At 36.4% G+C, this 26,401-nt stretch overlaps 1 protein-coding gene across 7 annotated transcripts in view; it reads left to right on the forward strand.

The window, feature by feature from the left end:
- The window catches only part of ABI2 (abl interactor 2), a 90,290-nt gene that overhangs the window by 52,165 nt on the left and 11,724 nt on the right, over positions 1 to 26,401 (forward strand). For 4 of the 7 annotated variants that reach the window (XM_061186618.1, XM_061186633.1, XM_061186640.1 and 1 more), the window contains exons 4-9: positions 3,246 to 3,343; positions 6,577 to 6,723; positions 7,461 to 7,585; positions 13,363 to 13,521; positions 22,717 to 22,803; positions 25,296 to 25,469. In XM_061186618.1, the coding sequence (XP_061042601.1) occupies positions 3,246 to 3,343; positions 6,577 to 6,723; positions 7,461 to 7,585; positions 13,363 to 13,521; positions 22,717 to 22,803; positions 25,296 to 25,469 (790 nt within the window). The remainder of the gene's footprint in view (positions 1 to 3,245; positions 3,344 to 6,576; positions 6,724 to 7,460; positions 7,586 to 13,362; positions 13,522 to 22,716; positions 22,804 to 25,295; positions 25,470 to 26,401) is intronic. The other 3 variants (XM_061186625.1, XM_061186653.1, XM_061186646.1) reach the window with 3 other exon arrangements.

Genomic DNA, 26,401 nt, shown 5'->3' on the forward strand with positions numbered 1-26,401 from the left:
GGAAATCACTAAGATGTGTAATGAGTGTTATATATGAAATACCTGATACTATATATATATCAGTGTTCAAGGAGGGTATTGCATTTACCAACAAAGGGTAGAGCAGGAAAGATAGGAGCACTTTAGAAGCAGTAATAAGGTATAATAATTGGCCTGATGGTTGGTTCTAGTTGTAGTGATCTCCAAAGTCTGGGAGAGCAGACCACTCTGGTCATAAAGGAACTGCTCTTACTCTCGGTATTATCTGCATTTCTTAGTCCAGGCCAGTGGGAAACTATTGGAGCTGTGATCATGCATTAACCTTCATCACCTAAATGAAGTATTTCTTCTGTTTTGAGAGTTTCATTCTGGCAGGAAAAAAAAGGGACCTTTCCTGCTCTTTCTCCATGTGCCTAATACCTGCTTCGCTCAGCTCTCAATGATGACTTTTCCCTTTGTGGCATCAAAAAATACCCACATTAATTGAATTATTGTTGGAATCAGCCACCAAAGTTTCATTGCAATTCCCAAGTAAAACTTTGAAAAGTATCATGAGCACTCCTATTCATGATTCAGGACCACTAACTACACGTTTATGTGCCAGATGATAGTTTTGCCTGTGTGTGTTACATTTTATAAAGCTTCATGTGGAATTGCTATTATAGAGTGGATGCAGTGTTGCTTTATCCTGAGTTTGTGGTATGTCCTCTCTCTCTAGTTAAGTTCCCCTTCACCACACTCACAATTCAGTCATGTGTTTTGCTCCTTTTCAGGAAGCGTTGTGTCCCCCTGTAGCTTCCCTCAAAGTAGTTTTTAGAACCATGATGGCTATCCAGTAAGTAATTTTTTACCAAATTATTTTAGATGTGAAATACAGTTTCTTAACTTTTATCATAGGTGAGATCTATATTATAATTAATTAAGTTTTGTTTGGCAATTATTCCTGTTCTTTTCCCTTTTCCTCAAATTAGATGGCAGTATGTATATTCTGCATAGCATATTCATTGTTTTACTTAGTGTAGAAACATTTTTCACAAGGAAAGCTACCTTGAAGAAATATTGAATACTCTTAGCTTAATACAGAGGTAGTACAGCATCAGTGAAGTATAAAATTATAGATTAGTCGGACATTCCACAGGGACTCTTTGGTTTCTTAAGTGAATTAAGTTACTCATACAAACCCCATTAACCAAACAAATAGAACCATTTGATGATTCTACAGATCATAAAATATATCAAGTTTTATGTATAGAAATGTCCACCAGATTTTAATTTATAGATTGTTTATTTTATATTATTTTTTTGGTAGATTAAAAGACTTACAGAGAAGATACTGCAATTTAAACAAAACACCTTACATACCAAAACCTTAAATCAAAGTTGGAAAGCTGTTTTCAAGTATTTTAGCTATTCCATGTATAGAATAAAATTCTGTTTTAACTCTTTTTCTGTCCCTGCTCCTCTTCCTTCCTGTTTCTAGCAAATTGATGTAGTTTAGTGTTTGGCTCACCTACTTCTCCTTCATCACTTAAAGTGACTTTGGGTTTTATGTTGTTTAAGGTTGAGCTTAAAGGACTTTGGTTACTACTTTTAAAAATCTTCTGGTATCATAAATTAAGATATACAGTTTTAAAAGCTATTGGTTATTTGTCATATTACTCCTAAAATTTTCCCAAATGTGGATTAATTTTTTTAAAACTTCTGACATTTTCATTTTAAGATACAATTATACCCTCTGCTTATTAATGAGGGGGAGAGCAAGGATAAGTTAATCTTTATTCTTCCTTGATAACCAGTTTGTTTTGTATTTGTTGTTTAAAAGCAATAACAAAAGGATTACAGATGAATGCTTAACTTTAAAAATATTGATATTTCAAAGGTATCATTTGTCATTAAAGATTGTTTTAACATCACACACAACTTGTTCACTGGGCTATTCATTTGAAGAGTTTGTTTCTTGATATATTATTTCTTGCCTATTCAGATAACAAGTAGTATTTTAGGATTTTTAAATATTCCATTTAAGCCAGAGTTAATTTTGTCAGCCTCAATACTCTGTATATAATTATGATTTTTTTTCTTAAAATTTATATTTTAAAATTACAATTATAAGTGTATTCTGATTTCAAAAGTCTTGCAGTTTCATTTCATAAGTATAATTTGAATACTCTGGACGTATTCTTATTAGAAAAGTTAAGATCCTTTTTTGAAGTGTTTGGCAATCCAGAATATTAGGGGTTTAAAATAGGGTCAGTATGAACATATGTGGTGAACATTATTAATTCTAACCAATTGGTAATCTCAAACAACTTGAGATTGCATTTGATCTATATTTGTGCATGACTTCTCTTAACTCTTTAAGGTACCGAGATTTCTAGGGCTTTCTGTGTAAGTGCTGACTTTCTCCTTTGGTGGCATCCATGGTTCCCAAATCACCCAACTTTCCCACACTTGCATTTTCAGTTGGGGATAGAATAGTGAGGAATCATGGCTTAGCTCTGATTTAGGACTATGTTACATCTTTCCTATGCCTAAATTAATCTTCATTTTGGGCCTGAGTGGGTTTAATTCCCATTGGAACTAGGACATTGCCAGTGGCCATTGTACCACTCACAGTTGAATGGGATACCTCAGCCCTACCTTTCTGGTTCAGATGTTTAGGAACATGCCTTAACTTCTGGCAGTTTTCAGGTAGGTGATTCCTTCATAAGAGAACATTAAATCTGAATTGTAAGGCTGATCCACAATTTAAAAAAATGGAATTTTCTCTGTATATGATATAACTTTATATTTTCTACTTACAATGGATCAAAACTAAAGTTGCATTTTTTGGGGGGGAAACATGTCTTTTGTTTCTTATGATAAACTTGCTATCTAAAAAACAAGGAATTGCTTAAAGGCATTATTGTCTGATTGAGTTACTCTTTATTAAAACTAAAGTTTTTATAGTTATCCTATTTGATTTCAGTTGAATGTAGTATCTTATGGTCTAACCAGTGATCTGTTGGTGTGATGGCCTAATGGCAAATAAAGTCTTTGCATACAACTTTATAATCATTTGAAAATCTCATGTTAGGAAGAGTCCTTTGAGTACAACTGTAGAATGATAGTAGAGTAGAAATTGCATATGAAATGCATGGCCTCTAATTTTTTTTCCTATTTAAACCTTCCCCTCCTTTGTTAACTAGCATAATGTTATTTCCTCAAAGTGCCACTTTGTTTCACTGCATACAGGTTAAATTGATTTTTCCTCAAAATTTTTTTAGGTGAGTACCCAGAACATGAAGATGGGTGGGCTCCCGCGTACAACACCTCCAACTCAGAAACCCCCCAGTCCCCCTATGTCAGGGAAAGGGACGCTTGGGTGAGTATGTAACTAAGTAATAATTGAAAACCATTTCATGTAGTGCTGTGTGGAAACTAAACAATATATATGTTTAAACTATTTTTAAATATTTGAAAAGAGAACATTTTCTTCCTAGGATTATCTTTTTTGTGTGTAACTTTTCCAAAAGGAAAACATCTTTTATACTTTGTACCTGGGAAACATGTTTATACTTTAAAAATATTTTGTTTAGAAATTATTTTTCTAATGCATTTTAAATTTTAGGTAAATCCTAACCTGAGTTCATGGCTTATTATAAATTACACTCTAATTCCTATTTTCAGAAAATTTTTAGTCTTTTGTATTATAGTTGACTTTTCTTATTCAAACTAGTCTTCCGAAGAAAATGCTGTGCATATTACAGAATTCTGTATATCTTGTGTTTTTATGGGAATACTGAGCTTTCATTCAGTCTACAGACTTGGGCTTTGGATTTGACTGGGAGAAATGGTCAATTAATGGAAAAGCTTGACTCTTTTCCTCTATAGCATCTTAGTATAAAAACTTGGTTTATCATGATCAAGATTTGTGATCAGGTGGGCATAATATCACCCAGAAGTCAGGTGACTAAAATCGTGGTCCAGCTCTGCTCCTGCTGTGTCGTGTTGCATAGTAAGCCTCTTAGCAGTTCAGTTTTTTCATCTGTAAAAGGGGGTAATTTGTCCTCTGTCAACTTTTCAGAGTCACTGTACCATGAATTGGATTTTTTAAAAATGTGTAAGACGAAATGCTTTGACTACCATTGGCTTTGTGATATATGCTTAAAAGTTTTTAATTGGCAATCTTGTTTTTTGGCCCCCTCACCAAAAAAAAAAAAAAAAGCAAAAAACAAAAAACTAACCAAACAAACAAAAAAAACAAACAAAAAAACCCAGCAACCTAATCAAGCAAAGAAAGATAATGTTGGAGGAGGAATTATAGTTAGGAGAGTGTGAAACAAAAGAATAAGAATGATTTCCAGCCAGGAATAGGATGATTTTATTTGGGGTGGACAAAAAAAATTCTGCTTAGATTAGAGAGGAAAGAATCTAGTAGCTTAAATCAGATTTAAACTTCAGGGTAGAATGTAGATGATGTGGTAGGTTATAATTGTACAGGGTAAGAGTGGAGAATCAGATCAAGAGGAAGTATTTGTTTTATTTTCCTGTGGAATGTCTATATTTCTATCATGTATAGTATCTAATGGATTTTATTAGGTTTTGAATCAAGATTGTTAGCAAGATAACCCTAGTAAAATAAAAATTTCTGTTGCTCCCCAATTTTAAAGAGTTACTCATACACTAGTATTTGTTTTCCTTGTGTATTAGCAAGGGCTCTGCAGGGTCCTCAGAGACCAGAGTGGCTGGGCACCACTAGCCACTTGATGGTCACAGCCTGGCTTTTTCATGGTCTTTGCCCAGCTACCGTGTTTTGTCCTCTGCCCCTAGTTTTTTACCTTGTTTTTTTTTATCATTGTCTTCACTGTATGGTTCTCAGCAAAGGTTTTTTTTTTTTTCTTGCATGAAACAACATTTTTGTTGTCTGGGAAAAATTGGAAATCAATCAGTTTCATATTTTATGGTGTTTTATATTTACATCATAACTTCAGAGATGCCCAAACTGTGTTGTCTTTTATTTTATTTATTTTTTAAAATAAATTTATTTATTTATTTTTGGCTGTGTTGGGTCTTTGTTGCTGCACGCGGGCTTCCTCTAGTTGCGGCGAGCGGGGGCTACTCTTCGTTGCAGTGTGCGGGCTTCTCATTGTGGTGGCTTCTCTTGGTGCGGAGCATGGGCTCTAGGCGTGCGGGCTTCAGTAGTTGTGGCACGCGGGCTCAGTAGTTGTGGCTCGTGGGCTCTAGGCACGCGGGCTCAGTTGTTGTGGTGCACGGGCTTAGTTGCTCCGCGGCATGTGGGATCTTCCCAGATCAGGGCTCGAACCCATGTCCCCTGCATTGGCAGGCAGATTCTTAACCACTGCGCCACCAGTGGTTAAGCCCCTTTTTTGTATTTTAAATCCAAGGTCCTAACATTCCTTTTTCTTTCTTTGACCCAATATCTTGTCTAGTGCCTGTTATTTATTTTTAATAATGTGTATATTTGTGTATGCAAGAAGATTTTGAGCGTAGTAGACAGGGTCATTGCAGAGTAACCTCATCCAGAATCAATGAGCCAAAACTCGAGTGGTCCAGGAGAGCAGTATTTAAAGGAACCTTGGGAGCTTTTTGGGAAGTGAATTATTGAGAAATACATAAGTCAGGTGAGCAACATCATTTTAGGAAAAGAAAGCTCTTTAATTTTCACATCTTGAGATCCAGTTAAAGACCAGAATCTCATCTACACAATATCAGTTTTGTGTCAGTTGAGTATTTATCATTGTCATAAAGTTATTTGGAAACTTAAAGATGAGAACTAACTTAATAATTACTAGTGTTCCAGTGTGCATCCTATTTCCTATCATATTTCCTTTCTTGCTCTTATCATTCTTTTCTTTTAAAAGGAAATTTTGAAAAAAAGAGAGAGATATGCTAATGAAATCCAGTCTGTTTTGTACTTCAAATAAGGTAGAAAGACTTAGGTGATCTTTTTTTCCTTCTCTCCCTTTTAAATCTTGAACTGTGAAGAGGGTAAGAGGTAAGAGCAATCAAGGTGAAAGCTGAAGGAGGATGTGAAGTGAGAATGGAAGGAGATGAGATTAAATTATGTATTTCTGTGTGTGGATGTGGTTTTATTTCTGTACCTTATAGAAAGGGAAGTGAATTGTTAGGGTTGCTATTGATCATCAGCGTGGGGGTTGTGGAGCCATGTTCTAGATTGATTTACCCTATCTGAGTATTTTTGGTTAGGGAGAGAGGGGTGAGGAGGATAATTAGTGCATTTATGCAGTGCAGTTGGGGAAATTTGACATGGCACTAAAATAATTTGAACTCATCTAAGAAGGGAGTCTGGGAAACATTGGCTTACCTGGTAGTAGAATCTTCATGCTCTCAGAATGAATGAACAAAATCGCATTAGCACAGGGAAATGAAGTTGGAGACGAAAATACAACAATATGCATCAAAACCCTAATGGTGGAGAAGTGATACTTAAGGGAAGACTGAAATTGGTAGCTGGGTTTTATTAAAACACGTTCTACTACCTCCGAGTACAAACTGTATTTCACTACTGGCAGCTCTGAATTGATTGTGCCGAAACTTGCTAATCACACAATACATACGCTCTTCTTTTTGTAGGCGGCACTCCCCCTATCGCACACTGGAGCCAGTGCGCCCTCCAGTGGTACCAAATGATTACGTACCTAGCCCAGCCCGTACTATGGCTCCCTCGCAGCAGAGCCCTGTGAGGACAGCTTCTGTGAATCAAAGAAATCGAACTTACAGGTATTTTCTCTACCTCAGCGCAAAATGTGATGGTCATAGTACCATAATTTGTTCAGCTAACTTCAGTTAAATCTCTCTCATTTTCCAAGCACTAAGTTCTTTTCCTCACTCTGCTCCCCCAAACCTCATCTGATTCCACCTCTCTCTTCTCATGTTCTGATGCCACTTTGAGCAGCCAGGAAGTTGAAAGAGAACAGACATCTCAAAGTGCAAATTTCTCTGCAAGATGAATAGTTATTGTTGACCTGAAAAAAATGATTGACCAGATGTAGGAAATTTCAAGTTGTTTTTTGGTGGAACTTTACAGATGAAAAACTATATGCAATAGAACATTAATATGGGATAGTGTATCATGATGTCATTACAAATAAAATTAATCAAATAGTTTGTTTAGGAAAACTGTTTTTATTATAAAAGAGGTTTCTTTAGATGGCCATTAAACTGGAATAAAAGAAAGTAATATTATTTTTATGTGTCAAGCCCCATGATTTATCACTACGTTTATGGAGAATTTTTTTTCTTTCTCAGTTTCTTTAATACATGCTTATCAAAAGGTAGCCAAAACAAGTTTCTTGAACTCAGCTTTTTTCCTTACTTTATTAAGAAATTCATCTTTGAAGTGGAGGGCTTTTGAATTATCATTTTGTAGCTATATTCGTTTCAGAAAATTTTGGAAAATGCTGGCGGTATCTTGCTGTATATCAATACTCATGTTTTGGTGGCTCCTATTTCTTTAGCAGCAGCGGGAGTAGCGGAGGAAGCCACCCTAGTAGTCGGAGCAGCAGTCGGGAGAACAGTGGAAGTGGGAGTGTGGGGGTCCCCATTGCTGTTCCTACTCCTTCTCCTCCCAGTGTCTTTCCAGGTAAAACATGAATTGTGCTTCATCTTCACCTTGCTGAGTGTGGATTCAATTTCTGATTTAATTACACTGGGCTTTCTTCATAATCAGGGTATTTTTCCCTCGAAGACTCTGTAAATGCTGAAAAATCTTTACGCGTTTGTTATTTATTTATTTATTTTTGCGTTTGTTATTTTTAACCAAATGATTTGTGAGTTTGTGTTCACATAATTCTCTGTTATTTGGTTTTGTGTCTTTGGTGCTGTGGCGTAGTTGGTGCTTTGAGTTGAGGTTTCACCGGAATGAGTTACATGTTTAATTCCAGCTGGTGTTATGACAGTGCGTGCCTTTGGGCACAGTGGGGTCTCAGTGTGAGAACCATATTGGTAGCAAAGGATTGGGCAGATATAATTTTGACAGTTCAGTCTCATGGACTCTGAGAACTTGATAGTCACTGAAATGCTACCCTCTTTTGTCTGAAACAGAAAAACGTACTTGTTTAATCTGAGGACACAAAGTTAAAATTTAGTTTTAAAAACATGACAGGAAAGACATAAGGATAGAATATTACATATTTAACTTACTTATAATAACAAATAGATAATATCTTTTAAAAAATCATGAAAAAGAGGTATTTTTCTAAATTCTGTTCTTACCTGATAAGATATTTATGTCTAGAATATTTTTAGTTTCTGATTTGTATACTTCAAAATGGAATACTGTCATTTTCTAGTGTGTTTTGTTTCATTTTGTATACTATCAATATTTACAGAATGTTAAAAATAACAATATAAAGGGAGCACTTTTCTTCTAGAGTAGTGGCTATCAGGTAAAAAGGAATGCTTTTAATGAATTTAAAAACCTGTACATTACCCTTAGCATCTTGAATTATTTGCTGCAAACCTTAATAATCCTTTAACATAATAAGCTTCATTCTTTTTTTTTTTTAACACTCTCTTCTATTCTTTGGTGATTGATGAGCACCGAGTATCTAACATTAAGTTCTCTAATGCCGTTTCTAATCCTGCCTAATGGAACTGCCTCATTAATGCTGCCTCTTACTCCTCTTTCCCCTCAGCCCCTGCTGGCTCTGCTGGTACTCCTCCCCTTCCTGCTACTTCTGCATCTGCCCCTGCCCCTCTTCCTGCTACTGTCCCTCCCTCCACTGCCCCAGACACTGCCGCTGGGGGTGCCCAGACCCTTGCTGATGGCTTCACTTCTCCAGCTCCCCCTGTTGTTTCTTCCACTCCCCCTACAGGTGAGTATTGGTTTATTCTTTGGCAGGCAGATCCACTTGTCTGGCTCTTCTCTTACCTGGAACTCTGGCTTTATGATTTTTTGTTTGTTTGTGGTTTGTATAGAAAAAAAAAATCTGAAGAATAATGTACTAACTAGAAAATGGCATGTGACCGAACAATAGAATTTCCTGAGGGGATCAGGGTAAGGTTTCTCATTTTTCTAGTAGAATAGCACAAATATACATTTTTTATTGCTTGAATTTTATTTACTAGCGATTTGCAAATTTAGTATGGAGCTGTCTTCTCTACAGTTTGCTTTTTTTTTTTTTTTTTTTTTTGGCTGTGCCGTTGGGCATGTGGGATCTTAGTTCCCTGATCAAGGATTGAACCCATGCCTCCTGCATTGGGAGCACAGAGTCTTAACCACTGGACCTCCGGGGAAGTCCCTTCTATACAGTTTTGAGAAGTTGTCATTAGAAGTATTCGTTGTTACAGGTTATGTCATTAATAAAAAGAAAAGTCTATGACAATAATTTTAAGGTATATTTTATAGGAAATATTTGATATAACAGTTTGAAAGTACAAGTCTATTATAACAGAATTTGTTGCTTATTATAGCAGCACTGGAAACACATAGTCAGTGGGCTTTTTAAGGATTTCAAGTTTATTTGTAATTTAAGATTGACTGGTGTTTCACTGTTTTAAAATTGCAACCTAAAGTTTGTTTTCATGGCTAAGGAGAAAAAGCCTCAATTGCTACAAAGTATATTTTCAAAGTTAATAGTGATGCTGGTTTAGTAAACAAGTTCTTATCTACTATAAAAATGTATGTGTTTGGACACACATCACCTTAGCTGGTTAATAAAGTACTTCATAGAATATATGTGCAGTGCTGCTGCTGTATCTAGGTGTTTACGTGTTTTAAAAGACATTTAAAAAATCCATGTTAATCCATTCATTTTGGATGGTGTTTTATGGCATAGCTTCTGTAACAGCACTTTTTAAGAAAAGCTTTCTGCAGTGGGTGTATGTAAACATGAGCTGTCCTTTGATCTACATACCACTCTGTTAGGCCACTCTAGCTAGTTAAATATAGAAATCTTGTTATGCTCCTGCATCAGTGGAGTAAGGAATACATCTTGAAATCAGTTGTAGGCCCAGAAAGGACAAATCACCCTCACCTAGAGTCAACATTTTAGTAATTAAATTATAATTTAATAACAAGTGCTGGTTGCTAGTCTGCACTGAATCAGCATTTGTTGTATGAGTGAATAATTACAGTTTTTTAACAAAAAGCAAAGTAAATGCCTTATTAACAACTTATATCAATATAATCTCTTTTATGTAGTGTCTTTGAATCACCCACCAAATACTATTTTTTCTTTTCTTTTTATTAAGGTATAATTTATATACAGTAAAATTCACCCTTTCTAGTATGGACTAATGTGAGTTTTGACAAATGTATACAGTGACATAACCACAGCTACAGTCAAGGTATAGAACAGTCCTATCATCCCCAGATTTCCTCCATGCCCCCTTTGTAGGCAGTCCTTCCATTTCACTCATTTCACTCTTAGCCCCTGGCAACCTCTTGATCTGTTTTTTTTTTTTTTCCTAAAGTTTGCCTTTGTAATAATATCATAAATGGAAGCATATGTAACGTAACCTTTTGGGTCTGGCTTTTTGGCACAGTGCATTTGAGATTTATGCATTATTACATGTTTTGTTATTTTGTTCCTTTTTATTACTGAGTAGTGTTCTATTGAATGGATTTACCACAGTTTGTTTATCCCTTTCCCAATTGAGGGACATTTGGGTTTATTTCCAATTTTGGGTCATTATGAAAAAACTGCCAAATACATTCACACACAGACTTTTGTGTGAGCATAGGCTTTCATTTCATTTGGGTAAATACCTAGGGAGTAGGATTGCTGGCTTGTCTGGTAAGTGAATGCTTAACTTTATAAGAAATTGCATAATTGTTTTCCAAAGTGGTTGTACAATTTTGCATGCCCACCAGCAGTGAGACTTCCAGTTGCTCTGCGTACTTGTTAGCACATGGTATTGTCATTATATATATACATACACACACGCACACACATATATATGTATATTTAACTTAGCCATTCTCATAGGTGTATAATAGTTTCTCATGTGGTTTTGATTGACATTTCCCCAATGAATAATGATGTAGAACATCTTTTTCATATACTCATTTGCCATCTTCTTTGGTGAAATGTCTGTTCAAATGTTTTTGCTTCCCCTCACACACCTTTTTAATTGGGTTGTTTGTTTTCTTATTGAGTTCTTTTATATTCTGAATATGCCTTTTATTAATTGTGTGATTTGCAAATATTTTCTTCCATTTTGTGACTTACCTTTTCATTCTCTTAATGGTATCTTTTAAAGAGCAGAAGTTCTTTATTTTGATTGTCTCGTTCATTGCTCTTTTTTTTTCTTTTTTCTTTTGGGGATTGTGCTTTTGGTGTTGTGTTTACAAACTCTTTATCTTACACAAGGTCACAAAAGATTTTTGTCTTGTTTTCTTCTAGAAGTTTTTAGTTTCAGGTTTTTATAGTTAGGTCTATGGTAATTAAACTATAGTTTTGTTTTTCAGCTCAAAGCAAAATAAATGCCTCATTAATGGTTTGAGTACAGTCTTTATTATGTAGTGTCTTTGGATCACTGATGGCTTATAACATGTGAGGTTTTAGACTGGATCTAACTATATAAAATTCATAATGGTGTTAATTATCAGAGTTTTTAACTTGATGATTCTAGGTTTGTATTAGGGTGTTACAGATTAATGCCTAAAATGCCAGTAATGTGTGATTCAAATGACAAAATATACCTTTTAAAAAATAGCTTATTAGTTTACATGCTTTTACATTTTTATCATGGCTCTATAAACTTGACAGTGGATTATGTTTGAACTTGACTACTCAAGATTTTTATACAACAGTATTGAGTTTTAGGTTTTGATACTGTCGTATGTACGAAGAGTAAATCCTATAGTAGCTCTTGAGTGCTTTTATAATATTCTTTATATGAGTATCCATATGAATCCAAGTTTGATAAATTTAACAGTTCCTGAAGATCAGTTTTAGTCATGTAAAACCATTTTACAATCATGGAAAAGAAGAAAAATTGTCGTGTTTTTCTCTTTTCGCCTCTTCCCTTCCCTTCTTCCCTTGTCCTTTCTCTTCTCCTTTCCCTTCCCCTCCTCCTTTTCTTCCCCTCACCTTTCTCTTCCCTCCTCTTCTCTCCCTCACTCTTCCCCTTCCCCCATTCCTCCCCCTTCTTCTCTTTTCTTGCCTGCTCTCTCATGGGTGCTCTAGTACTTGGTTTGTCTGTACAGTAGGCCCTTAGCTAATGGTTTTAAGTAGAAGTGGAGTCAAGATAAAATTTAGGAACTGGATTGAACTAGGCAATTGGATGGATTAGGAAAGAGTGTCTTCTGTTGGCATTAGTTGTTGAAGTGCTCTCAGAGAGCAAAATGTATGAAATTGCTGATAAATATGAACACATTCAGGATGATACTAAAAATTAGATATTTTTGATACACTTTTGTATCTTGGCTTTTTTTCATAATTGTAAATTTGTTAAACTCTAATTTTAAGACAAAATAATCTAACTTTAGAGAAGGATATTTTTGATTGAGAAATGTGATTTGGAATTATGTCACTTGACCTTTTGCTGAAATATTTTATGATTTCCTTTAAACAAATTGGTTTGCTACTTTAAATTTATTACTATTATTATTATTTTGGAATAAGACTGTGTGTCAAACATTTTTTTCTTTTGCTTTTCTAAACGTTATTCTTATCTTGTTGAGTTTAGTTTTCAGTGTTTAATTGCTGGTGTGTTTTGGGAGGAAGTGAGCCATAAATTTTATTTTATTTTATTATTATTTTTTTTCAAATTTGTTTATTTGTTTTTATTTTTGACTGTGTTCGGTCTTCGTTGCTGTGCGTGGGCTTTCTCTAGTTGCAGCGAGCGGGGGCTGCTCTACGTTGCAGTGTGTGGGCTTCTCATCGTTGTGGCTCCTCTTGTTGCAGAGCCACGGGCTCTAGGCACGCGGGCTTCAGTAGTTGTGGCACGTGGGCTCAGTAGTTGTGGTGCGTGGGCTTAGTTGCTCCACGGCACATATGTGGGATCTTCCCGGACCAGGGCTTGAACCCCTGTCCCCTGCATTGGCAGGAGGATTCTTAACCACTGCGCCACCAGGGAAGCCCCCCATAAATTTTAATTCTGATGATTTTGAAACCCTATCAAATTACTAATTTAATAAAATCATAATATTAATTAGTAATCTATTTAGATATAGCTTTTCCAAACCTAATCATAATTTTATTTACCTGCTTTCCTGCTTTTGCACTTGGATATACTGTCAACTGAGCAATAACTGTCACCTTGCATTAATATTTGTCAGATGGCAATTAAATTAGCTAAATATTGTTATTTTTAATAATCTTATTAAGATTCAGGCATTGTACCTAAAGTATTTCATTGTCTGAGATAATTTTCTTTTAGTGACAAATTTATGTTCTGTCCCTTTCCCAGGTCATCCTGTTCAGTTCTACAGCATGAATAGACCTGCCACTCGCCATACTCCCCCAACAATAGGGGGCTCTTTGCCCTATAGGCGCCCTCCTTCCATAACTTCACAAACAAGCCTTCAGAATCAGATGAACGGAGGACCTTTTTATAGCCAGAACCCAGGTTAGATTTTCTTTTGCAGTCTGTGGAATATACCTAATTAAAAATCTTCAATTACACAGAAAAAAACCTTTAATTGCAAATGACTAGTACATGGTAGGTGGTTAGTGCTATTTGTTGAATGAGTGGAAGAATGAATACAAGGTTGCTAATACTGTTATCTTCCAGTTCTTTTTTTAAAAATCAACATGGTTTCCATATAAAGTTGTAGAACTTAATTTTTTTGAACGGAATCTTTTTTAATGTGTTAGTGATTATTTGTTTTTTAAAATAATATTGTGCTGAACAGTATTTCCTTCTTATTTAATCAGATACCCTTGCTCTATGAATAGCAAATAATGAAAGTTGAGCATACATGAACAGAGTTTATAAGTGGCAAAGGAAAAGGGAAATGACATTTTTGAAGCTGCTTTATGGTGGGCAGTTAACACTATCTTTTTCAATTCTCCTACCAAACCTATGATGGAAAAACTGGGACTTGGACAGATTGATCCAGATATAACAATCACCTTTCAGTTGCATCATGCATACAGAAGAACTAATCTGGCACATATTTAATATTAAACATAATCATTTGTTTTGCTTCTTCCCCAGAGAGGGTAAGAGCAAATATTATACTCTGTGACTACTGTGAACATGTTATGTGAACTTACTGTGTTTTTCTGGATTTTTGCCAAGAGGCCAGTAAGCCCATGTGTGATCACCTGTAATATTAGGGGACAGCCCATTCCATCTTGGATGAGCCCTGAATTGTATGGAGCTGAAATCTATCTACCTTTCGGTGAAACCTTGTTATATCCTTTGAAGTCTTGCAGAAGAAATTTGATCCTCCTCTTACATAAACAGAGCTTAAAGAATGCTTTTATATATATCATTTGATGCTTATAATCATGTGATCATTTTCATCTGTATTTTACAGGTGAGGAAGCAGACTGAGGTGATAATCAAGTTAGGATTTGAATTTAGGTCATCTGACTCAAAGTTCCATGTTATTTCTATTGTACTATCCTATCCTACCTACCTTCATATTAAAAAAAACCTTTCTCTTACCCTCCCAAGGGTAGGAGGGTGGGGTGGAGGATGCCCACATTGTAATGTAAAGTGCATGAGAACCTGAGACCTTGTCAGTTTTTTAATCTGTTATATCCTGGGAATAGTGCTCAGTAACTACTTGTTGAATGTGAAGTGACTCTCTTGTTACTTTATTCAGATCCCCTCATTGTTTTGGGTCCTTCTTGTAAATTAAATGCCATAAATGACTATATAGTCTAACTAGTGCACACTGTAGTGTGATTACCATCTGCCTTAGTTGAAATAGACTTCTTTTTTAAAAAATTTACATTAGATTATTTATTTTGAGAAATATGCATGTGCATTTTTTTACCCAGCGATCACATGAGTCTTAAAAAGGAGTAGTTTTTCTTTTCCTAGTAGTTAACTATGACCAAATTAAAATCTATAACCTTAAAATTCGAGGGGTTATTCTTCTCTTATTTGTTTTTAAATTGTGTTTTACTGAAGTATAGTTGATTTACAATGTTGTGTTGGTTTCAGGTGTACAGCAAAGCGATTCAGTTATACATATATCTATCTATCTATCTGTCTCACTGCTATCTTTGACCACACTTAATGATTTTGGGTGTGCCATTCTTTTTAACTCACTTTGAGCTCCATTTTGACAAATACGCCTGTCTTTTCTCACATTCTACTTTTAAATCATGTGTTCCAAACCCATATTTGTACAGGTGCTATTTTGTAGTTAAATGAATATTTTATTTTTAAATTTTAATTTGTTAGATATGGCCCGTTTCATAGCTCTGCTGAAGATAAGCTCTCTCCCTGACCCTCTTGGAAGTCTAGACAATTATTTCTTATGGCCCTTATGCCCTTCCTTACCCTTAAATAGAGTTTTGAAAGAATGGTGTCAGTCCAAAATGGGCCAATTCTGTAATGGAGCTGAGAGATGCTTTACTGTTACAGCTTGGGACCAAGTGTACATGATATTCAGAAAGTATATACAAGGATATTTCATGCTGTATACCTGTACACACCAAAACACTGGTCTTATGCGAAGAGAACCCTGATTAAAAATTCCACCTGTTGGTGGAATTTATTTGAAGGCTATTTATTTAAATGTGTTTTAAGTACATATTTTAATACTTCTTTGTAAATCTGATTTTAAAATACTTGAAAGTATATGTTAAAGTAGAAAAATAACCTACTCTAAGGAATGATGTTAATGAAAGTATTTTTCACACTCATGGGAAGTATAAAGTGAATTGAGATTTTTGAGCCTTCAGCATAATGTGTGAGGCAACTTAGTTTGTTTTCATGTACTTCTCTCAATTAAGTTCTGCCTTTCTTCTCTGGGGATTTGGTAACTGTTTAAAGAGAGTGGCTACAACTTAGTTGAATAATCCGAGTGCTTTTTTCTAAACTAAAAAAAAATTTTAACTAAATTATGTTCTTTGAAAAGTTCTTCTTGCAACACTTAATGCTTTGTAAGCCAGTATTCTAAGGCTGTTAGATGCACTTTCATTTTATTTGCATTAGATTATTATGTAAGTCTCTTGTATTATTCCCGCTGGTCTTAAAATGGTCCTTGTTTTTTCATACTTAAAATGAGAAAATTTGTTGTGCTTTCTCGAGTAGCTAACTCCCTGGTTTAACAGTGATCCCAGGTTTGTGTTTTATGAGCATATTTTTTGCAGCTGGAGGCTTGACATGGATTTGTGCTTCTGAGGAAGTGAGCTGACAGGCTGGGATTCATGTGACTGTAAATTCAGTGAGGTTTTCTGTGCGATGTAAATCTAACAGCACTGCTACTATATTGGGTTTGAGCTTGAAATGGCGTTATAACATAGGAATTAAAATATGGAGCACCCGGTGCGTAGTGCCAAGTCCTAGGAGCACAATAATTGTTTTCTAATGAGATTATTTCAGAAGCAAGTTAATGAAAGGAACACTTCATTCAGAACATAAAATGAATCTTATTTGGTTCTCACTGTTTCTTAGTCTAATCCAGCCAAAGAAATAGGAATACTAGTTTATCATTCATCTTGTCATCAGCAAGGAGTGTCATTGAAACAAATAGGGCTAATCACAAGTTTTAACAGTTTTTACTTTCAATATAAATATGAAGCACCTTGGTGGTAAAGAAGAATATACATACGTATTTGTACATGTACATTTACATACATTAACCTAGTTTGGTAAGTGTCTTAGTTTGGGCTACTATAACAAAGTACCATAGACTGGGTAGCTTATAAACAGTAGAGATTTATTTCTCACAGTTCTGGAGGCTGAAAGTCAGAGATCAGCATGCCAGCATGGTTGAGTTCTGGTGAGAACCCTCTTGAGCTTGTAGACTGCTGTCTTGTTGTTGTATCCTCACATGGTGGAAAAAGAGAGAGAGAAAACTCTCCACGGTTTTTTTTTTTTGTTTTTTTTTTTGGCAATGCCTTTAAACAAAAATTTAAATATAATTTTTAAAGGTTACTTTCCATTTTACAGTTATTACAAAATATTGGCTCTATTCCCCATGTTGTATAATATTGTACATCCTTGAGCCTGTCTTTCACTAGTTTGTTTTCTATACGTATACTGTGAGCCTGCTTCTTTTTGGTTATATTCACTAGTTTGTTGTATTTTTTAGATTCCACATATAAGTGATATCATACAGTATTTGTCTTTCTCTGTGTGACTCATTTCACTTAGCGTCATGCCCTCCAAGTCTATCCATGTTGCTGCACTTGGCAAAATTTCGTTCTTTTTTATGACTGAGTAGTATTACATTGTGTGTGTGTACATCTTCTTAATCCATTCATCTGTTGATGTACACTTAGGTTGTTTCCATATATTGGCAATTGTAAATAATGCTGCTGTGAACATTGGGGTGCATGTATCTTTTCAAATTATTGGGGTTTTTTTCAGATATATACCCCTGAGTGGAATTGCTGGGTCATATGGTGGTTCTGTTTTTAGTTTTCTGAGAAACCTCAATACTGTTTTCCACAGTGGCTGCACCAATTTACATCCCCACCAACAGTGTACGAGGGTTCCCCTTTCTCCACATCCTCACCAGCATTTGTTATTTGTGTTCTTTTTGATGATAGCCATTCTGACAGGTGTGAGGTGATATCTCATTGTAGTTTTGATTTTTATTTCCCTGATGATTAGCGATGTTGAGCATCTTTTCATGTGTCTGTTGGCCATCTGCATTTCCTCTTTCGAAAAAGGTCCTTTCAGTTCTTCTGTCCTTTTTTTTTTTTTTTTTTGCGAGGGCTTTCTCCAGTTGTGGCAAGTGGGGGCCACTCCGCATCACGGTGCGCGGGCCTCTCACCACTGTGGCCTCTCCTGCCGCGGAGCACAGGCTCCAGACGCACGGGCCCAGCCGCCCCGTGGCACGTGGGATCCTCCCATACCAGGGCCCGAACCCACGCCCCCCGCATTGGCAGGCAGACTCCCAACCACTGCGCCACCAGGGAAGCCCCTCCATTTTTTAATCGGGTTGTTTTTTTGATGTTGAGTTGTATGAGCTGTTTATATATGTTGGATATTAATTCCTTATTGGTCATATCATTTGCAAATATTTTCTCCCACTTAGTAGGTTGTCTTTTTGTTTTGTTTATGGTTTCCTTTGCTGTGCCAAACCTTTTCAGTTTAATTAGGTCTCTGGAGTTCTTTTATAAGGGCACTAATTCCATTCATTCGGGCTCCACCCTCATGAGCTAATCACCTCCCAAAGGCCCCACCTCCTAATACCATCACATTGGAGGTTAGGATTTCATATGAATTTTGGGGGGATACAGACATTCAGTCCTTAACAGTAAGGAATCAGTAATGTGGTGTTTAAGTACTAAGGCCTTTGGTAAAAGATATCTTACATTTCACTACTCATATTTTCTTACAACAAAGACTAAAAAAATCTAATTCATAAAGTGGAATGTTGGTTCCAAGCAGTGTGAGTGTATATAGTTGTATGAGAAAGAGGAATTTCTGAATGAGTATGGTGTTTTACACAGGGAAGATGTCAGGCTTCCCTGAATGATATTAAAAACAACTAAAAAGAAACAGTGAGAAAACAATGTTGGGTTGGTGATACTGTAAAAGAAAAGCCATAACGCATATTCTTTAAATGATAGTTAACTTACAGCATTACCGTAAATCTCCAGAAGAATACAGATGTGGTGGGGCTTTAGCAAAGTATAAATAGAGAGCAATCAAGAAGCTATTTTCGAGTCCTCATTTTAGGCAGTCTTTAGCTTTTGTTAGTGAATGTTTACTCTAGGGAGAACAAAAAAGCTAGAAAAAACCGAAAAGTTTAAGTATATTCCCAGATGACCAAGTAAACCAAATAGACCCTTTACATCGATTATTAAACACAAGTTATGTTTTTAAACTGTGTGGATTAATTTGCTACTTTTTCTCAGCATAATGTCATACGATGTTTTTTTTTTCACTTGAAAAGGAATAAGAAAAATGGCCCAATTCTTTTAACCCTTCTGAGACTACAGGAGTGATACTTATTTGGTAACTCTATTCTTTTCCATCAAAAAAGCTTCCCTTACTGAGTATGATTAGTTAGGTTCACTTTTAAATACTCCTTGTTATAAGTTACTATCCATGTTTAGAAAATATTTCACTCTAAAAATAAATTGCTTAAATTATTTCCCTCACTGGAATGTAAAATATTTGCAACTAAACTTGAATGGGCTACAAATGTATGGCCTCTAAAGGTGATATCTTTAATGGTTTTAGAAATAGTATTTAGAGTGGTTATTTTGTCTAATTTTCTTAGACTATTTATAAAGCAGTAAAAAAAAAAAGATTTAATAGCCTAAGTTTTCTTCAAAACTCTTTGTACATTTTAACCTCAAAGAAGATGCACCAGGATTTTGTAAATAACCAGGAAGGTCATGCTTAGGAGGTCTGTATATTTCATCAGCACAGACTCATCCTCTCAGTTTGGTTTGCTTGCAGAGCCTGTTACAGTTTATATACCTCCGTGTTGCTGAGTGAATGTAAGCTGTAGTTCTTGTAGTTCTACTTAAGATCTCTCTATAAACTCCAGTCTCTTCTTGAGCCTTCCTCTTCACGTTAACTTCATTATTGTGTAGTTTGAACATAATATTACTGAATCTAAGTTTGGAGACCTTTCGGTGATTATAGGGAAAGGCTTTTGTCATGTGAGGAATCATCTTAGCTAAATAGAATGGAAACAAATTGATAGTTACTTTCTGCTCTTGCCTGTTCATGAGATACCTCAGACTAGAACTGATTATTGCAAACGTTCTTCACATCAAAGTCCTGCTTAAATTCTCCTAAAATAGTTCATTTTCAGTTCAACTCTGAGGAAGATAAATCTAGTCTAAAGTAGGACCTTCTGGTTCACAGGTTTTCTAATGAAATCTCAATGACCAGAAAGAAAATGCTGTGGTAACTAAATTAATTTGGACCATGATGTAAAAAGTTTGCCCTGGGCAAAAAAAGTAGAATTTGGGGCAACCTTTGTAAACTCCATTTGGAACTGAATTTTTTAACATGTGTTGGATTGGCTTTGAAAAAAATCTAACTTGTTTTGTTATGATGTAATTCTGTTTAAGGAAGATCTGGGACTGGTTTTTACCTGGGCTGCTGTTGATAGACTTCTTAAAAACCCACTAGAGTTTCAGACTTTCACTTTCAAAACAAGAAAAGAACAAAATATATATATTCATTAAAAAAATAATAAACTCAACCTACCTACAAAAACCCTGTTCTAAGTTAAGTACCTAATCATGCTTTTTTAGCTGAGTACTAGAAAGTCATTTTTTTTTTTTTTTTTTTTGATGAGAAACCATGACTGAAGTGGGAAATTTCCTGCTTTTCTGTTACAGGGGAGGTTGGGATGGGTGCTAACAGAAGAGGAACATTTCAGCATCTTATATCCCACTTTCCTAGCACAGTTGCTGTTTGCCGCTGTTTCTCAGTTTTATCTGCTTTGTCTCTGCTGCCTTCTCTGTTCATTGTGTCTTCTTACCCCAAGTTTGGAAACACAGGGTGTCGTGAACATATCAACAATTGTTCCAAGCCTCTGAGAGTGGGACACAGACACACAACTTAAGGGTTTACTACCAAGAAGTATGACTTCAGGGAAAAACGTAACCACAAGGTATCTTTTAAAGAAAGGTACCAGTTTCTAGGGTTATGTGACTCTGTCCCTTAAATCTGAGATATTCTTCAGGATTATCTGCTTAACTCTTGTCTGCCCATTATAAGTACATGTTCTCCCTGCACTTACCCATGGCACAACTGTTATCTTTACTGATTACTGCCACCTCTGTACCTCTTGATTTTTCCCACAGGTTCAACCCAGACTTTCCAGTTGCCTTCCATATTTATGTTTTAAGTTACTTTCCTACATCTCATTATTTCTCCCTGACTTTTCTATTCACCAACCCGTTTCATTCCTTGTACTACTCACCAAGGTTAATGTGGTTAATGGCACCACTACCTTCATAGTTAGGAAGGATAAAAATCTAAGACCATCTTGAGCTGTTTCTCTCCTTCATATGCTTCCTAAATCCTTAGATACCAAATACTCTTTTTGTCCACACTGTACTAAGTTCTCTCCTTTTCTTTCCACTTCTATTGCCTTGATTTTTGTGTGCCAGGCCCTGGGTTAGACTTTCTGCATACATTGTTTTTTTAAAAAAAATCTTTGCAGTCACTCTGTAAAGTAGGTTGCATTACCTCCTTCATTTCACATTTATGGATTAGGCTCAAAAAATAACTTGCTGTTCCAATAGCAGCGAAATAGCAAATCAGGGATTTGATGCTAGGTGACTTTAAGTCCAAGGTGTTCCCACTAAGCACTCTTTCACCTAACATATAAGATTCTTCCCTATTGCATATCTACCTGCTCATCTCTCCAGGTTTTGTACTTTCTCTCTGGGGCATCTTATGCCAACCATATGGAAATATTTCTGGTTCTGTGAACTGGTCATGCTATTTTATACCTCAGAGCCTTTGCCCCTCACTTGGTTCTCTGCTCGTCTTTCTCGACCCTTGTCTGCTTGTCGAACTCCTTTTATTCAAGCACCTGCTCAGAGGTTACTTCTGTGTAGCCCCACCCCTACTCAAACCCTGACCGCCCTCTCCGTCACCACCATGACGCCACACCATCACCAGTGCCTCTTCCACTACCGTCACCACCACCACCTGCAGGGAAGTGCTACAGATGTTGTTGGGTTGGGGTTATTATTTTTGTCTTCCATTCGTAACTAGAATGTGATCTTTTTGAGGGCAGTGACTCTTACTCATCTTTTTAGTTTTATTAGTCTTCACTGTGATTTGAAGCTAATAAAGATGTTCTCTCTTTATAAGAAGATGCACACCATACTGTATACCCATTCCGAAGGAAACCGTAACTGTAGAGTTAATCTTGGGAAGTTGTTTGGCATGTACCTGGCTTATTTGTGTATTTATCTACGTCAGATGTTTGTTGAAGGCTCACTAGTGCTAGGCGCTGTACCAGGTGTTTAAAAGGGAAAGACAGCTTTGGGGGGAGAGGAATGATTTGAATGAGGCTGGCATTTTTCTGTAGATTCAGGGAGAAAATGTACCTGGAATAGGTGGTATGAATTGGGACTGTGAGAAATTGTAAAGATACAGACCTGACTCGAAGAGAACGGTTTCAATATTGGTCTCTTAGCAGAGTGCTTGCCCCTTAGTGGGAAGTCAGTGAATATTTGTTTAATCAATGGCTGAAAACCAATTAATTTTGGCTGTTTAATGAAGTAATGAAAAGTATAAAATTAGGATGTTGGCATGTAATGGTTTTTTCCCTTGTATTGATGAACATTTAAACTTATAACCTTCAAGGTAAAATTCAGAAAACCAAGTTATTCATGGTAATCTGAAGAAATTCTTTTTTTAAGAAGACATGCTATTGACATGAAAAGATAATTTGCCATTGTATGTAAGACTAGATCTGTATATGATAAATGCTTCCTGTTGTTAAGTTTTTAAAACTTCCCTAATACTTTGTTTTGTGTGTTAATGAGTTATCCCTCAAAAGAGGATCCTTAAGATAGCTTGTAAAATGTTTATGCATAGCGGTTTCCCTCCTTATATGTTTGTTTTATTGTGGTATCCTTTCCTTTTAATGTAACTTGCCCTTACCCCTTACCCTCCGCACCTTTTTTGTTTTTGCAGTATCTCTTGCTCCTCCTCCTCCCTCCATCCTACAGGTAACTCCTCAGTTACCTTTAATGGGATTTGTGGCCAGAGTCCAAGAAAATAGTAAGTTTATGTCTTCTTTATGCTGTAGATCAGATTCTAGGCATAAAATGTCATTTATATATGATTGGCTGAATAGTCATTCGTTCACTGATACTTCAGATATTTGAATATTATGAACAGTCATTGTATGAGCAGCTAGTGTGGATGATAAAATAATTAAGATGAAATTCTCTACTTTCACACAACTTGAAATCTGGTAGTGAAGACAAATAAATATAAAATAAGGCACATGTAAAAAGAAAGATCACATCTAATTGAGGAGGTGCTCTTTAATCACCAGATATCCCACCCTTTTCTCTGGGTTGCTCAGACAATTAGTGGTCTGTCACTGGAGTTTTAGGGTTTTGTGGCCGGCCTGAGAATCTTCTTCCAATTCTGTGATTCCAGGTGTAAAAATGGCCATGCCATGGTGGGTCCCAGGGGACCAAATTGTCAGTCTGTCTCCCAAGAGGCCTCATAGATTGGCAGTGAATTTAAGCTGGCCTGTGGTCTGGTGTTGAATCATGCAGGATCAGATAACTAATTTTATTGACAGGTCAAGTTTTCTCCTAGGGAAGCATTAAGGAAGCTGAGGAGACTGATGTCTACAAAGCAGGAGGCCTGTATCTGTATTTAGTGAGGAATTGCTAAAGCAGTGAGCATAGTCTGTATGACAGATGAGTTCTCTTCTTGTGAGCAGTCTACATAGGAACCATGTCACAATCATAAGGCTGTACAACGGGTGTGGAATCTGAACTAGGGGAATTACACTAATGAAGGAGATAATGTCATCAGGCTGATGTAGCCTAATGCATGCATCTCATAACAGGGATGGCCTCAACCGTGGGATAGAAATATTTGCATTCTGTTGCTTAGGACTCCTGCTCCTTTGGAAATGGGCATTGCCAATACTAGAATGTAAGCTCTATGAGAGCAGGGATTTTTGCTTGTTTTTTTCACTGGCTATTTCTCCAGCACTTAGTAAAGCATCTGACACAGAGCAGACACTTTGAGTCCCTCCTTTTTTGTGTGCTTCCATAGCTGACTAAATGCTCCCTTTGTAACGACACATTTCTTTCTTGTATTTTAACTGGTTATAATCCAGTCTTATTGGCCTGAGGGCTCAGTATCTCTTTCAGGTGCCTTTGCATCTCTGTTTGCTAATTTCTGAAAATAGTCTATTTTACCTCTGTTTATTGGAAGGTACCCCAATGAGCACCTCCAATATTTACCACAGTGTGCAATATTTACCTTTTAGGATGATCTTTTCTCATTTCTTTCCATAGTCATATACATTTTCTCACCTACAAAATGTATAAAAATAAGAAACTTTGTATATGAGGTGAGCCGTGGCTGATTTTACAGACATAGCAGGACTTATACATTCAAATGAATGTTGTCCTCTTCAAAACACTCACCTTGGAAAGATATATACCTATCTTTTGGAATGATCTTTATAGCTTTCAAGTACATTATTTTGAAGATAACTCTGTGGTAGCAGATATTTACTCTATATTAAGTTTGATGTTTGGAAGAAGTCTGGAATTATTTGGAACCAGTTATACCGGGCTAAGTAATGCAGCTGTGATTCTGTTATTCTTCTTAAACCCTTCTCTGGCTTCCCATTGCTCTTTGGATAGAGTTCAAACTGTTACAAGGCCCTTTCTGCTTAGTACTGTTCAGCTTCCTCATGCCTCTTTCTACTGAACTTTGGTCAGCTCTTTGAAGGGCTCCTGCTTTCTTACCTTTGTATTTGTTATTTTCCTTTACATCTGACATGAAATACCTACCCCCACCCCGGGCCATTAACTCTTACTCATCCTTCAGGTTCCAGGAAGCCTCTCCTGACCCACATAAGAGATGTGGTCTACTGCTCTGTTTTCCATGATGACTTAAAACACTTACTGCACTTAATTATAAATGAAAGTTTGGTTGTCCATGTCTCCATGACTTTCGCTCACTGCTGTATTCCCAGTGCTGAGCATGGTAGTTGGCCATAGTAGGCTTTCAGTTGATGTTTTTGAATGAATAATGAAACATGACTTTAAAGTTGTTGAATTGATCTCATTCCATAATAGTGTAGCTTTTAAGATAAGAGGCATTGGAGTTCAAATTCGTGCTCTTCCACTTACTGTTGGAGTACTTAATCTTGGAAAGCCAGTTTCCACATCCATAAATAAGGATTAAAAACACCACCTCCCAAGGTAAAGATTAAATGAAATAATGTATTGTAAAGTGCTAACTGAGTAATTGGAACATTTTAAGTAAAAAATAGTAATCATTTTGGCTAAACTTTATTCAGCATCCATCAGCACTAACCCAAAGGGAGGAGAAAGTCAAGCTTGGGGATTTGGAACAGTATAGTTGGTGGGAACACTTCTCTTGCCTACTTATTTTTTGAAAGATTATTATTTTCAAGTCTAGGTTTATACTCCATGAACATAGAAGCTTGGATAGGAAACACTGAACTTTGCATAATGTGTAGTTTTGTTATCAGCTTGATACATTCTTAGTTTCAGATGCACCACCTCCACCACCACCTGTGGAAGAACCAGTCTTTGATGAATCCCCACCACCACCTCCTCCTCCAGAAGATTACGAAGAGGAAGAGGCAGCCGTGGTTGAGTATAGTGATCCTTATGCTGAAGAGGACCCACCATGGGCTCCAAGGTCTTACTTGGAAAAGGGTAAGTTTCAGAGGGATATCTGGAAGGATGGGAAGAAACCTCTATGTACATAGAAATGAAATTTGCTGGTACTGAAGAGAATCTTATTTATTTTTTACTTATAAGTAAAGTTTGGCCTGTATTAGCCTGTATATTTTAATTAATTTAGTTTACAAGGTTCATGATTTTGAAAGTCACGCTGGTAAAATCCTGTGACTGATTTTTATTGACGATTATATGTTGTTCCCGTTGAACATGCTTTTTATGAATGGTTTCTATAAGGCAAAAATTTTAAAAAGATAGGTTTTTTTCTGGAATGACTCAGGAAGAGGATGATTTTTCCAAATTATGTTATTCCCACTCCCATGCTTTAAAGCATTCTTTTCCTTTAAAATATTTATTTATTTATTTACGTTGGCTGCATCGGGTCTTAGTTGTGGTATGCGGGATATTCATTGTGGTGTGCAGGATCTTTCATTGAGGCACACGGGCTCTTTGTCGTGGCGTGCGGGCTTCTCTTTAGTTGTGGCGCGCAGGCTCCAGAGCACGCGGGCTCAGTAGTTGTGGCACACGGGCTCTCTGGTTGTGGCACGTAGGCTCAGTAGTTGCGGCATGTGAGCTCTCTAGTTGTGGCGCGTGGGCTCTAGAGCACGTGGGCTTAGTTGCCCTGCGGCATGTGGGATCTTAGTTCTCCAACCAGGGATCGAACCTGTGTCCCCTGCACTGGAAGGCGGATTCTTAACCACTGGACTACCAGGGAAGTCCCTAAAGCATTCTTTTGTGGCATCTTATATCAGATATTCCAGTTTAAGTATCTCCATATGAAACTTTCTTCCAAAGAATATGGTTTCTCAGTTTCTTTGCAAAGTAGGTGTTTGGCATTTCTTTTGGTGAAAAGTTTCTCTGAATATATTAGCTAACCATCATATGACACTTTTGGGACACAGGCTTAC

Source organism: Eubalaena glacialis, chromosome 1, assembly GCF_028564815.1.
Source record: "Eubalaena glacialis isolate mEubGla1 chromosome 1, mEubGla1.1.hap2.+ XY, whole genome shotgun sequence".
In the NCBI taxonomy this organism is placed as follows: Eukaryota; Metazoa; Chordata; class Mammalia; order Artiodactyla; family Balaenidae; genus Eubalaena; species Eubalaena glacialis.